The sequence below is a fragment of the Buteo buteo genome, chromosome Z (assembly GCF_964188355.1).
Source record: "Buteo buteo chromosome Z, bButBut1.hap1.1, whole genome shotgun sequence".
In the NCBI taxonomy this organism is placed as follows: Eukaryota; Metazoa; Chordata; class Aves; order Accipitriformes; family Accipitridae; genus Buteo; species Buteo buteo.
The window spans coordinates 81,473,961-81,489,076 of record NC_134204.1 but is presented as its reverse complement, the minus strand read 5'-3'; the positions used below and the strand labels follow the sequence as shown (position 1 = coordinate 81,489,076).

The 15,116-nt window shown below is 37.8% G+C and overlaps 1 protein-coding gene across 6 annotated transcripts in view; it reads right to left on the bottom strand.

The window, feature by feature from the left end:
• Positions 1-15,116, bottom strand: part of XRCC4 (X-ray repair cross complementing 4) — a 181,532-nt gene that overhangs the window by 153,474 nt on the left and 12,942 nt on the right. For 3 of the 6 annotated variants that reach the window (XM_075021425.1, XM_075021426.1, XM_075021424.1), the window contains 3 exons: positions 12,412-12,491; positions 10,059-10,208; positions 1,686-1,873 (listed from right to left, as the gene is read on the bottom strand). In XM_075021425.1, coding sequence (XP_074877526.1) covers positions 1,686-1,873; positions 10,059-10,197 — 327 coding nt within the window. In that variant the 5' untranslated portion in view covers positions 10,198-10,208; positions 12,412-12,491. The remainder of the gene's footprint in view (positions 1-1,685; positions 1,874-10,058; positions 10,209-12,411; positions 12,492-15,116) is intronic. The other 3 variants (XM_075021427.1, XM_075021428.1, XM_075021423.1) reach the window with 1 other exon arrangement.

The window sequence follows — 15,116 nt, the reverse complement described above, 5'->3', positions numbered from 1 at the left end:
TCCCTTTTCAGGTTTGTGACCAATATCTATACTGCATTCTTTGCCTATTTCCAATTTAGAGGAAAAAAGTATTTCCACCTTCTACTTCCAACAGACACACCCCAGAGAAAGTAGTTTCTTTGTTTTGGTTTGGGTTTTTGTTATAAGTCAGACACTTCTGCCAGTTTCTTAAATGGTAATACCTGCCAAAATTAACCAAATGAGAAGCAAAGCAGGTCCCAATGGTCTGAAGAAGAAATCTTTTAAAACAAAGCAGGTAGGACAATTACTAGACACTTAGCTCCCAGACACAACAACTCCATGCTAGATTTTTTTCCCCAGGAAAAAAAAAAAGATCCGGCCAAAGACATTCCTACTCTTCTCAATCTGCAATCTCATCTCCATTCTCTCCCCACTATTTTCTTCCCCTTAATAATGCCAGTGAAACTGATTGCAGAACAGCACCCTGAACTGGATCGATGCAATTTTAAATCAGTGTTTTTTAAACCCAAATTATTTCACTAATGTTGCTGAGTGGTCTGTCACCCCAACTGCTATCCTTGCACAACTGAAGCTGTGTCAAACCTTAGGAAAGGCAGAGCATTAATTTTTGGAGGAGGGAAAAAAGAAACAAAAAAAAAAAAACAAAAAAGCAAGGAGTATTACCTTAAACTAGTTTCTTCCCCAGAAAAGCTTTAACACCAAACCACAACCTGAAACAACCAAAGGTGCCTACAGATACAGGTTATACTGGTTTCTTTGTTGCTTTAAGAGGGTCCTTTCCTTTGCAGCCAAGAAACCAACATGGAACCACATTCCCAGTTGCAATTTAATGCATTTCCAAGCAGGAAACAATTTTAGTGTTAGCTTCTAAAATATTTAAAGTAATAGAAAAGTTCATTTTCCAGTATGTTTTAGCATTTGAAAATAATCTTCCTTAAATTTTAATATTTTTCCTTATTTGGGTGAGTATAGAGGGAGAAGAAAGAAAAAGCAAGCAAAGCAGAAATGCATTGAGGGCTGGAATTTCAAAAGGGAAGCATACATCCCAAATTAGGAATTAAAGACAAAGTCTCAGCTTATGGAACACATCAGCTTAACACTGAACTGCAGCTCCAACATGTAGGCATACTCTGCTTAAAAAAAAACCAAAACATAAATCACAGAATCACAGAATAGTTTAGGTTGGAAGGGACCTTAAAGACCATCTAGTTCCACCCCTCCTGCCATCAGCAGGGACACCTTCCACTGGACCAGGTTGCTCAAAGCCCCATCCAGCCTCCCCTTGAACACTGCCAGGGATGGGGCATCCACAGCCTCTCTGGGCAACCTGTTCCAGTGTCTCACCACCCTCACAGGGAAGAACTTCTTCCTTATATCTCTTCTAAATCTCCCCTCTTGCAGTTTAAAGCCATTACCCCTTGTCCTATCACTACACTAATCCAAGACTTATATACAGAAGTAATACTCTTACTCAGTAGCATTTAAGAAAGTAACACAGCAATAGTTTTACTGATACCAGGTTTTGATAGGAAACCACAAACTTGTTTCTAGTTTGGCCCATGGCAGAGTTCACAATATTCATTCAATCCAAAACATATATATCACAGGACTATTTGAATTTAAAGAACTTAACAAAATACAGAAATGTACCAAGAAGGTCCTTCTCATAGTTTACTGTCAAATTTAAACATTTAACTACTTACAGAGCCATCTTTCAGATTTCTTTCATAGCAGAAGTGACACTCCATATTTTCTTCATCTCTTGAAACAGCAAAGTTGTATTTGTCAGCTGATTCTTCTCCAGCTATCAATGCTTTCTTCAGTTCTTCAACATACTTTTCTCTATTCATTTCCATGTCAGCAGCCTCCCTAGAAATTTCAGCTTCAGACACTACCAGAAAGAAACGTGAGAAATAAATACTCATGTGTGTGTGAACATGTATAGATATTTATATGTACATACAGACACACACTCACACACCTTAAGGGACAGGCAAATACTAGGAGACTATTCTTTCCTTCACATATATCATTGTGCCAGACGCTAATGGAAATGTAGCGGGAATAGTGTATTTTTCATAAGAATTCAGTTCTGTCCCTTTTTTTCTGTCTGAAAATGGTTTATTGCTACTAGTCCACAATTCTACTTGCCTAAAGTTATTCTGCATAACACTAACCTTACAAGAGTGGAATGTTTTAATTATGATCTACTGTGCCCGCTCAATTCTCTTTGAAAGCGTGTAAACTAAACCCTGTAAGACAACAGATGCAACTGTCTCCTCACACATTCTAGATCCAGTTTTCCAAGTTTGTAACTTACAACCTTAAAAAAAAAAAAACAACTGTCAATTTACAAACAAATCTACACCTAGAGACTTGAGAATCCATGTTTTACTGTTCACATTCAAGGACCACTAAATGGGAGATGTATCTCCAGTTTGCATTACATCAGGTCTATGAAGAAAATTTTATTCCATTCCTTTGAAGATGAAGAATGGTTGAATACAGTATAGAACAGGCCAAAGATTACTATCATTGAGAACACTGATAGCCTTTTCTGTCTGCTTCTGATCATTTATTTCTTCCTAAATCTTCATTCACTAGGAGTACTAAGAAACAGTTCTTGATTTTACCACCTGGGCCCCTGTTTATTTTTCTTCCTTTCAATTTTATTCTACATACTGTTTCCTCAGTACTTTTAGAGATCAATTGTTAATTAGAATAATGATCTCAATGAGGAGTGCAGAGTTTCTTGCACAGGCAGATACAAGCAAAGACACTAACTTAAATATAGGATGTGTATAATGTAATGCAGGCTTTAATGTGTAGCCTATTGATACAGTATTTTAGATGTTTACTTAACAGAAGTGTTTCCTTTTCCTCTGACAAATCTTCTGAGGAAGACTGCTCTAGATTGTCATCCACCCCTGCTTGCTCTTAGACCTTTGTAGCATTTGCCCAGCATTTGAGAGCTCAAGATATGCAAAAGGACATTAGTTTGTGACAGCCTAGGGAAAAAAAAAAAAACAAAAAACCCCACACCAAAACAAAACAAAAAAGCAAACAAAACCACACACACCAACCCCCCCCCAAAAAACAAAACCCAAAATACATCCTTCACATAACTGCAAGTGACTTAAAGTATCCCACTTAAAACCCCTATTAATAACTATTTCTTCTCTATACAAATGCTTTTGAAGAGTTTCACAGAGACGTAAGCCTGCACAGACGTATGCACTGAAATCATACCAATAAAAATAGAACAGCATTTCAATCAAACATGAGCCTGTTCAAATTGCCTCATTTTTCTCCAATCTTCTTCTTGACACAGTAGCTACCCTCATATTGCAAAAGAGCCAGTACATATCAAATCAATCCATCATATAAAAATACAGCTAAGAGGTAAATGTACAATTATTGGCTATGAATAGTTATATCCTCACAGACTTCAGGATTTCTGGAATAATTCTGCAACTTCAGTAATTTTTGCTTATTTTCACAGACTCAGAGTAGTTGAGGTTGGAAGGGACCTCTGGAGATAGTCTATTCTAACTCCACTGATCAAAGAAAGGTCAACTACAAAGGTTGCTCAGGACCACGTTTTGAATGGGTTTTGAATTTCTCCAGGGACTGTCCTTTTCAGGCAATCTGTTCCGGTGCTTGGTAACCCCTATGGTAAAAAGTTTTTTTCCAGGGTTTAAATGGAATTCCTTGTATTTCAGTTTGTGCCCGCTGCCTCTCGTCCTTTCACTGGACATCACTGAGGAGTGCCTGGCTGCAACTTCTTTACTCCCTCTCATCGGGTATTAATTAATACTCATTGACAAAATCTCCTTGAGCGTTTTCTCCTCCAGGCTGCACAGTCCCAGCTCTCTCAGCATCTCCTAGCAGGACAGATGCTCAAGTACTTCAGTCATCTTCAGGGACTGTCACTGGACTCAATTCCCTAAGTTCATGTCTTTCTCATACTGGAGAGCCCAGAACAGCACACTCCATCACAGGTCTCACCAGGGCTCAGCAGAGGGGAAGGATCACCACCCTTGACCTGCGGTAACACTCTTCCTTATGCAGCCCAGGAGACTGTTGGCCGCCTTGGCCACGAGGCCACATTGCTGGCCCATGTTCATCTTCTTGTCCACCAGGACTCCCAAGTCCTTTTCAACTAGGGATCTGCTTCCAGCCAGTCACCCAAGGCACCAGTACAGGCTGGGGGCTTCACCCTCCCCAGGTATACAATTTTGCATTTCCCTTTGTTGAATTTAATGAGACTCCTGTCAGCCCATTTCTCCAGCCTGTTCAGGTCCCTCTGAATGGCAACCCAATCCTCTATCAACCCTTCCTCCCGGTTTTGCATCATCTGTAAACTTGCTGAGGATGCACTGCGTCATCATCCAAATGATTAATGAAGATGTTAACAGTACTGGACACAGTATTGACCCCTGTGGTACAGGACCACTAGTAACTGGCCTCCAGCTCAACTTCATGCCACTGACCACAATCCTTTGAAATCTGGTTGAACTGGCTGAGCTCAATACATTCCACTCTTCATCTATCTAGTCCATACCTTATGAGTTTGTCTATGAGGATGTTAGAAGACACAGTGTTGAAAACCTTGCTAGCTAAAGCCAAAATAAACATCATCCACTGCCTCTCCCTCATTCAACAAGCTTGAAACTTAAGAGAAGGTTATCGGGTGGGTCAGGCGTGATTTCCCCTTTGTAAACCCATACTGACTACTCACCATCTTGTCCTTAGCATTTTTCAAAATGGCTTCCAGCATTATTCCTCCAACACCCTCTGGTTGACCAGCCTCCAGTTACCCAGATCCATCCCCTTACCCTTCCCCAAGGTAAGAGAGACGTTTCTTCCAGTCCTTGCAAACACCCTCTGATCACTATTACCTTGCAACATCAATCAAGAGTGGCCTCACAATGACATAGGGCAGATCCCTCAGTACTCAGAGTTTCATCCAATCAGGTCCCATGGACTTGGGTACATCCAGTTTCTTAAGACATTCTCTAACCTCATCCTCCTCCAAGGGTAAGTCTCCTTTGCTTCTGACTTTCCCCCTGATCTGAGTGAGGGGTTTGGGATTTCTAAAGGCAAATCTTAACCTTTTTTTTAAAGGGAGCTTGGAAGAGGTCAAAGTCAGCTCTCCTAAAATTCAGGGCTGTTATTCTGCTTTTTACTCTGTTCCCTCCTCTCACAATCCTGAACTCCCCTAACTCAATAGCCACTGCAGCCAAAGGCTGCCCCCAGCTTCGAGTTACCCAATCCCCTCTTCCTTCTTTGTAAGTATTAGCTTTTGTAGTCCTCCTCTCTACACATCTCACAACATGGAAAACATGTAGATGTTACTGATCTTAGACTTAACTAAGGGGGGGTTGTTGGGGTTTTTTGTTAGGGTTTTTGTGCCTTTTTTTTTTTTTCTTTTTTAATACTACCTTGCTAATGACCTTAAGTGATTACCATATATCTGCAAAATCTGGTAAGGCAGGTCAGTCACTAACAGCCCACTCTATTACTCTAAGACACAGGCAACCAGCTAGGTGAAAAAGGAAATGCAGGTGGCAAAAGAGAGCATGCTAATGTCACCACTGCAAGGAAACAAACAGTTGACACAAGGAGAAACTATCCCTTTCTGTGCAAAATCTGAGCCTGCAGATACACTTAGTTAGAAGGATAAATTAGTGGGTCAGAATCACATTAGTTATTCCCCAGCACAAGGCATTTTCTCCTCGACAGATTCAAATGTGTTAGGTCCTTCAAAAGCTGGAAAGCAAAGGGACACAAGGGAACTGAACTATTCTGGAGTCATAAGAGGGAAAAAAAAAAAAAAAGATGGAAATAGGCTCAATAAATATGAGCAAGTCAGTCTTTGTTAGACTAAGATGTGAAATGTCAGGTCTATAGCGGTCTGAAGTCTGTCACAAAGCTGCCCATACTCTCCTTAAGAGAAAATGCTTAAAAATTAGTATTCTCTGCTTCCCTCTTCTTTTAAAGATAAAAGAGGAAACCTGTCACACTTATACTAGCCTAACATAGAGTAAAAGGACAAGGCACAATAAATAGCATTTTACCAGGTATGCAACACCACAAATATTCAACAGTTGTCAAAAATCGCAGAAATGCCATTATACATTAAAAAGAATATAGGAGTGCTGTGGAGCATGCATTAGAATAAACCAGAAATAAAATAACTCCATAATCAGTATTCCTAGATTGGAAAAGATGCTTCTATGCTTACATTTTAAGTTGCATTATCTATACTGCAGAGAAAGAAAAAAACAATGGAGAGGGGTGGAAAAAGAGGCCAGGGAGAAGTGTGGCATATTATTACTGTGTGTCCCCACAGATTTGTAAACTCAAGCTGTGTGCTCTTCATAAAATCACATCTCCCAAAATGGAAACTGTATTCTGCTGTCCATTACAGCAGATATAATAGACAATCATACATAAGTGTTTTTGTACACAGCCTAATACTGATGAGCTGTAGGGCACTGAAATACTGAGACACCTCATAAACTAAAGATTCAAAACATTTATATTTTAATATCATCATTTGAAGAACAGGTTACACTTTTCAAATTTATTCCTACAACCCAACAAGACAAATTTAAACAGAGCAAAAGTAAGCAGCAGCCCTCTTCACTAAGTTGGGGTTTAAAAAAATCTTTATGAAAGGGAACACAGGGAACAGAGAGAGACAAATGGATAAAGGTGTATTGGAACTCTTTTTTTCACTGCATGGACATCACAACCATCTTTTTTCCTAATATGTAAAACCCGTTCCTAATACATGAAGGGAAAGAGGTTAGGACAAAGGGCCACATATATAGCCAGCTAGTACTTGTCCTGCAAACAGGACTTTTGAGTGCAAAGCCACACAATTTAGCTACAATGCTGCATCACTGCCTCCTTCCCTGTATACCAGACACAGCTGCAGCTGCCATACAGGGACATGAACAAGAGCAAAGCCAGCATGCAGGCAGCACTGCAAACATGAAAAGACCTCCAAGCAAGCAACTGCTAAGTCAAAGTCAGTTGTGCATGAATCCTCACACATTAAGACTGACAGGTATGAATTTCAGAACAGGACTTGGTACTGTTACAAACATTGCTGCAAAGCTGGATGCTGTTAACTTACACTAGCCATTGCACGTGCTGTCACAGTTCTTCCCTACATCACTGTAAGCCAAGTGTTCAACCCTCAGCCCCAACATAGCTGAACACGTTTAAATATCCTAGATGAAGTAGTAAAAGTATTTTCCAAGATTTTTAAAGCTTATTGTAAGCATGAAACTGATGTTATCAGCAGGGCTTAAGACTTTAACAATTGCCAGTTGCATCTTTGTTTTTTAAAACCCAAAGCAGCACTTGTAATTTTAATATTAAAAAATGATACAGTGAAACTACTGTCAGGAAAAAAGCTAAGCCTCCAAGTCAGTGACCAACTGGGGCTACAAGTGCTGGTCAACACTCATCTTGCAGAGCTAACAATCCACTACAAATAACAAGAATTGAGTGGGAAAGAAAGCAAGAAATTTGCCATTAAAACATTTTTATTTTACACTACATACACCAATCATTTTCTCATTATCTAGCTTATTTTTTGTACAGGACACTATACAGAGTTGAGAGAGAAAAGGCCACTAGTATGTCAGCAACTCCCTTAAGTCCCCCGAAACAGTACAGACAGAAACGTGGAAACCCTTGCAGTACAAGGCAAAGAGCAGCAGAAAAAATCAGTCGGAAATACTTGCAAAAATAAGTGTTTCTTTAGAACAATTATTTAAAAACTGAGAAAAATTAGATAAACTTTTAATGAAAATAAGAAAGCTAAGAAACCAAAGACACTAATATACTGTAATAGAGCACTGTGGGTTTTTTCTCCTGTGGTGCCTGTACATGCTGCATGTTCCTTTATCTTATAGAACCAGCAGAACTGATCGATCCTTAGAGAAACATGAAATGTATAAATCCATATATCTGTAGTTCTTTAACCCAATACCAAGTGAATACATCAGATCATATTGCATATTTGTGTGCTTCTCCTCCTGCCAGATTTTTTTTTCTTCTTAAATAGGACTCCTAACACTTTTCATCATCACATTAAACATACAAAAACCATAAAAGACAACTCCATCAGCAACTCTCACTCACTTCCTGGTAGGTCTTGCCAAGCAAAATAATCCACAGTGTGAGAAACCCAAAAGGGATTTCCATAGCAAGAATTTTCTGACCACTGCTTTCCCTCCTCCCAGGTTTTGAATTTAGAACCTAAGCAGTCTCAAACATGATGTAATAACTTAGAAAAAGTGATCAAAAACAACGTTGAGTGTACAAAAACCCAGATCTGTGCAGTAGGAAAGCCTCATGCACAAGAACTTCAACTCCTAATGAAATTATTGCAAGGACTACAAATTCAACACGAATTCCTTAGAAATGGATCAGATTCTTGCTCAAGAAATTGAAGCGCTCTCCTTGGATGAGTACCCAGTGCTCATGCTAAACTGTTGTGTGTTTCCTTCTTTTCTTTTAATAGAGTGAGCTCATCTTGCTTTCACTGGTCCTCTGTTTTGGAATATGATCATCCAGCCATTCTGCCAGATGCATGAAGTTAACAAAATGAGAACTGTGTTTACGTATTTTTTCTATACTCTTCCAGTTATAGTAACATAGCTTTTACTTAGAAAAAAAACGGATTTGAAGAATCAGCTTTTTGTGAATTTTAAGCTGGGGATTTTAAAGTTACACAAGAACAACCAGAAAAGCTTTTAAACAAAAAAACCTAATAAGCTTAATTATTTAAGTATTTATCAATGGTAACATGTTTTTTGTTATTTTGAAAATATACAGTTTCACTATACTATTACCAAATCAAGAAAGAAAAACCCTTCATACCAGACTACAGGGAACAGCATTGGAATGTATGTATTTGTCTTTTGCAGGAACTCCTAATCAAAAGTGTGTCTGAAATGTTAAAGGGAATATGGAAGAGCAGATTTAATACATACGTGGACATGTTTTAACTTAGCCTTGTTCTGAAAGAAGAGAAAGGTAACAATTGTATTTAAAAGAAGGTTAATGAATGATTAAGCTTCTTTTTATTCACAGGAACTATATATATACATGCAAATATATATAGTTTGTATACATGTATATACATACAAAAAGCACTATTTTATTTATATATATTTTTTATATCTATATTTATATCAGGCCTATGTGAAAGCTTGACTTATGTAGGAACTGGGGAAAAACAACATCTATTGGACAGGGAGAAGGAAGGAAGAAACCACACGGAAATCTAGTCTTATAATTCAGAAAAAGTCAGGAAAATATTTTTGCTTACAATACGCTGTAAAATATATCATTCTTTCCTCCCTTTGAAATATTTTTGCCACTGAGAGAAGGGCTTTTGATCAAGTATTTGACACATTTCTAAAGGAACACACAAATATTTCCTTCTTTCACTAGGTGTGAATGAAAGAAGCATGCACATATTAAGACAACCATCATCTTATTCAGGTTTCGGGGGGCGGGAGGCGAATTGCATAGGCTGGTTGTTTTTTTTTTCTTCTGATAACTTATGCCCAGGAGAAACGTAATTTCTTGTCCATTCTTCTCAAAAATTCACCTGAGTACCAAATGCAACTACATTTAATTCTTAAGATTTTATGAAACTATTTTAAAAACATCTGCAATTAAATGCTTCATGAACTATAATTTGCAAACGGAACTTGTATGACACATTTGTTCAAGGACCTGGAGAAGACACATAAGTGGTATTCCAATATCACTGCAAGAAATTACATTCTTGAGAAAAAACAAAACATCGCATATCCCTATACTAAATGAATTAGCATTAGGTTTGACACACAGTCTTTCCAGATTTGAAAGATCTCTGAAAATGTCCCAGAAGATCATGAGCCCCACCTCCTCCATCACGGGGGAGAGGTAATACTCATAGAAAGTTCTTGATACAAATTGTGGGTCACAGTTCAGAAAGTGTTTACAAATAATGATAAAGAACAGTAATAATTTAGAACAATTCTTATTCTTTCCATTATTACCTGTCCCAGTCCATGCACATTGACCATCACTAAGCATTATACCAAAGCCAGTTCCTAAATCTTTTTCCCATGATACTTGTAGAAAATATGTTGCTTCTGGATCAGAAACAGGATGAATTCTGTTCAAAGTCTTCTCCATTTTCCAGACACCTGTTTAGGAAGTAAGATAATCTTGTTAAAAACAATGGCTTATTTTCCAGAAGTGCTTAGCAGTTTTACATAACTAGCTTCAGGGGGGGGAAAAAAAAACCACAAAAAAAACCAAAACAAAAAAACAACACCAAAAAAAACCCCACAAATATAAGCATACATAGAATTTTATTTTACTTTCCTCCACAAAATCAGTTTTTCAGAGAACTGGTGATATTTCCAAACAGAAAAGTGGATTATAATAAGTAAGGTTTAAAAGCACAGTGCCAACAATCAAATATATTTGAATAGTCCCAGATTAAGAAATTAAGTATCAGGAAGCTGGGGAACAGAAAATTACAATAAACAAGCACTTCCCCATGGCTATGTTTTTAACTTACTGTCCACTATCAGCCAACATATAGCACACAGAATATAAGTCAAAATAATCAATATCCATCTGGAAGACTGCCATATGAAAGCATGCTACTAAGCTTCACTGCAAGGCAGGGGTTGTAGTAGATGCCAGCAACCAAAGAAATTTAAAAACTGGATGCTGCAGACAACGAAATTTATGATGCTACAGTGAATTTTTTGCTTAATATCAAAGCAACTTGGCAACCTGTACTTGACATAAGACCTTCTAAAGAATCCCATGTATTTATTTATAATGTGACAATAATGAATCCTCACAGTACTCAAGAACTTTAAAACTGCATTTGGCAATTTGCTCTGCAGAATAATGAAGAAACAGCCAATTCTGAAGTTAACACTGACATACAGTATTTTCATTGAAAATGCTTCATGTTGTCCAGTACCTGGAGAGTTTGTTTTGGGGTGTTCAGTTGTTTGGGGCTTTTAAACTTTATTTTTTTTTAGAAGAATGAAGTGAATGTAGAAGGGCTGCATGTTCACTCACACACTAAAAATAGCATGTATTGATAAAAGCAGGAAAAACACAACTGAGGCATTAAGATACACGCACTGAGTACAATGATGCTTGGACACGTTAAGTATTAAAAGCTCTATCAGTTTTCCATCTCAAGTGTAGCAGTAAGTTATCATGATCAGGTTCAACTCAGGTCCTGAGGGGACTCGGTTCTTCAAGCACTAGTAGAGGGAAGCTCTTTCTTTGCTCATGGACATTGAGAGCCAAATCTAGATACAGAGTTTAACTACCATTGGCCTCCCAAAAAGTTGGCATTTTCAGATTAGGAGGAACAGTTTTAACTGCAGTTGACTGCACTGTGTCTGACCTTTGCTCAACTCTGCACCCAATAACATTTGAAAATGCCTTTCCCTTGTCCAGACAAGTGCACAGTATTCAAAAGCAGCAAAGTATATGAATATAAGACTTGTTTTTCAAGCATAAAGCTGCATTAACAGCTAGACAACAGCTGCATTGTCAGTAATACAAACATTCATTATAGATATCAATAAAGTTAATGAAACAACACCTTAACTACTTCTGATGGCTAATTAAACCACAGATCACCTTGCACTAACAAATAGCATTTTTTAAATAGTAAGAGGTACATCACATAAAGTGCCTGCTACGAATTCCAAGCTGAACTTTGGCTAAAACATGTTGCTAGGCACTTCCAGCATTCCTGACTACCCATTACATTTTCATCATCAAATACTCAAAGCACTAACTTTATTTTTCCAGCTTAAAGCTTAAGTACACATAAGCACCATAACATTTCCTTGTTCATAATATTTTTCTGAAGAGTTTAGGATTCAAAAGCTATGGTAGGAGTAGGAGATAAATCATGTACATACAGCTAAGCATCATAAATTCTCACCAACAACATTAAGAGGGATGACTTTACTATCTACATCCATAAACCAACGCTGCTTATACTTTTACAGATGTCATACTCCACCTTTCTATGCACAGAAAATTTGCCAGAAACGAAAAAACTACTTAAAAGCAATATTAAAAAATTAGTTTGAGTCCAAAAAAAAAAGCCTTCTATTTCCAAGCAACTGGCCACTTCTCAAAATCTACAGTATGTCCATGCACCCATAAACAAGAACAGAAAATAAAATATTTGGGGCATGGAGGCATGGAACAAGGCAATCAGTGACTATAGAATTAAAGCCATTTTAAAGATGTGCAGTGCACTAACTGCCTGGACATGGGTCAATAAAGAGCACAGGACAGAAAGCACAAGTAGTGTGTGCAGGATGTTTAAGTGCACACACACGTATTCTCCTTTACCTGCCAGATTCCGTTCTGCTTTTTGCTCATTCTGGAAAAATACAGAGTCTCTTATGAAATTTTTTCATAGAAGTCCACCACTGAAAGAAAATGTTTTTAAAAAGACTTTAATTATTCTTTTTTACTTAAAGGATGTAAAACAATTGCACAGAACCCAGACAGATAGCATACAACGTACTGATGCATATATATAGTTCAATAGGGAGTTTTTGCTTGTTGCATTTGATTCTTATCACAAAGCAGAGCAACATTCAGTGAAAACCACCTGCACCAGAGGCTGTCTTTTTAATGTAGACTGTTATAAGAGAAAGCAAAGCAAAAGAGTTGGATTTTCTATTTATATGACAAAAAAGAGAATGAAGTGTCAGTCCTCAGTCAGAAACAGTGATGTCAAGAGTCACACAGGAAAGTAAATTTCTTTAAAGATGCGCTAACAAGGTCTTTAAGGCCTGAGATGAAATTCATCTCATATCATAATACTGTTCTTCCCATGCATCCATCTTCACACATCACTATTTCACTGAAATGATGTGGAACAGCTAAAAATGAAGATTCTGTTTAGACATCATTCATAAGAGATCAGTTACCATTGTAAGGGATGAACCTGTTAGCAGAACTGAGAAAGCTTCCATCCAATTTGTATACCTGTGGTAATACACAACTTCAACAAAAACAAATATGGCGAGGTGATACAACGCAGAAGAATGTTCTATATTTCATAATAAAATGCAACATATAGTTGTCAAGCTTTTCCATATTTTACTGTGCATCTTTGAACAATTTTACAAGAGAGCATAAAATGAAAATACTTTTTCTCCCAGCTTTTACCTCCTTCATTGCGTTCACTGACCTTTTGAGAGGAGTATTTGCTACCACTACGTGTTTAGAAACTGCCTCACAAAGCAGAGCTCAGCCTTGCTTGAGATCTCCAAGCATTCAACTGTTCCAACCCATTAGCAAAAGCTTAAGGATTCTTCGCTGTATAATGGCTATTATTTACTTATCTTCAAGAGAAACAAAGCTTCTTCATGAAAATTAGTCTGACTACACAGCATACACAAACATCACTACAAACAAAAATATTGTACCTTACTGCTTTTAAAACCTGTTTGTAAAAAAACCCAAACAACAAAAAGCCACACAAACAAAAAAAAACCCCAAACCCCTCTTCCACAAATCTCCCAACACAACTCTTCCACAGAGTTCAGTGTAGTGTTGAGTAAACAGATAAACCACACAGCTGAAGCATGAATACAACAAAAACCAGCAGTTACCTAACTATTTAGCAACTAGCAATTACCACTAACGAAAGAAAAAAATACAGAAACTAAATCAGAGCATACTGCCTGTTAATTTACTATAAGGTGAGTGCATGCATCTTATCCACTCTGAAGGTAAACCAGTAACATATGCACACCACTATATTCCCAAAATAAGAATTTCATGGGGAGGAAGTTGGACATCCTACTTGAATACCTGCAGTTAGCTGTATATTCACAGGATTCACAACTTTGTTCAACATCTTTAAAAGATATGTCGCTCTATACTTCAAGAGCTGAAGTAAACTAAACCACCCTCCTTAAAACTAACCCATCTCAATTCACCTGCCTGCTTACTATATTCTCTCATGACCCCATCAGCTTTCAATATGCCAAGCATATGTGACTCTTCACAGATCAAGTACTTGTGTGTAAAAAGTGATAATGTTCCTACCGGAGTTTCTGCTCCAGGGTTTTTTTGGGGGGTGGGGGAAGAAATGCTGTGCACTGCCAAAGTCTGAGGGGTACAGGAAGAGCAGATTTGCCAAAGCAGATTGTCCAGCTCCCCTTCCCCGAATTAACACCCCAAAAAATCCCCCACCTTACAAATATTTCAACTTGGCCAACAATGAGCGTTCTCTCCAGGAATGTAGAAGACTGATAACACAACTCCAAGTAATTTGCTTGAATCCACAGTCTTGAGTCATTTCCATGGCAGAAGATGTCATATATACACAAATCAGAGGGTTATCATAGCATCAAGGGTGCAACAAAGTTTCCCATTTTTACTGTTGACATCATTATGTCCCAAACCCTAAATGTAGATTCAAAAAGTGAGAAAATTAAGTGCATTTCAATCTAATATCTAAATAATGTTTTAAAACACCAATCATTCAACAGGATAATTCATTGTCATAACCACCACACATGCAAAATTCCACCCAATAGTCCTGCACATGCTCGTCTACGAATCTACCCTTATACATTGAAAAAGTAGTCCTACTAGAAACACTAACAGTAAATTTTTAAATGGATGCCAAACCACTTCTCTGTTGTGGCTATTGTCCCAAATAATCCATTAACACTACACCTAAAACTGAAGCATAAAGAGTCACAGCTGTTTTAAGTACTCTGGGCCAGACACTCAGCCAGAACAAAATAACTGCAGATGTACTGACATAGAGGTCTGTAAAATACATGTCAGCTTGGGGCCTGAACCTCCACAGAACTGGTCGCACAAGCTTGTACAAGCTGGTACCACTTTTTAAGATTTTACTAACATCCCCATCTCCACCAAGTCATAAATTCATTATGAAAGACATCCAAAAATATAAATGAGGGAGAGTTGAAACTTCAAGAGTTAGTTTCACATCTTTGAGTGGAAAGATAGCGACACAGGTAAGAACAGTATTAATGCTCAAAATGGTTAAAACAGCCACCTGAATT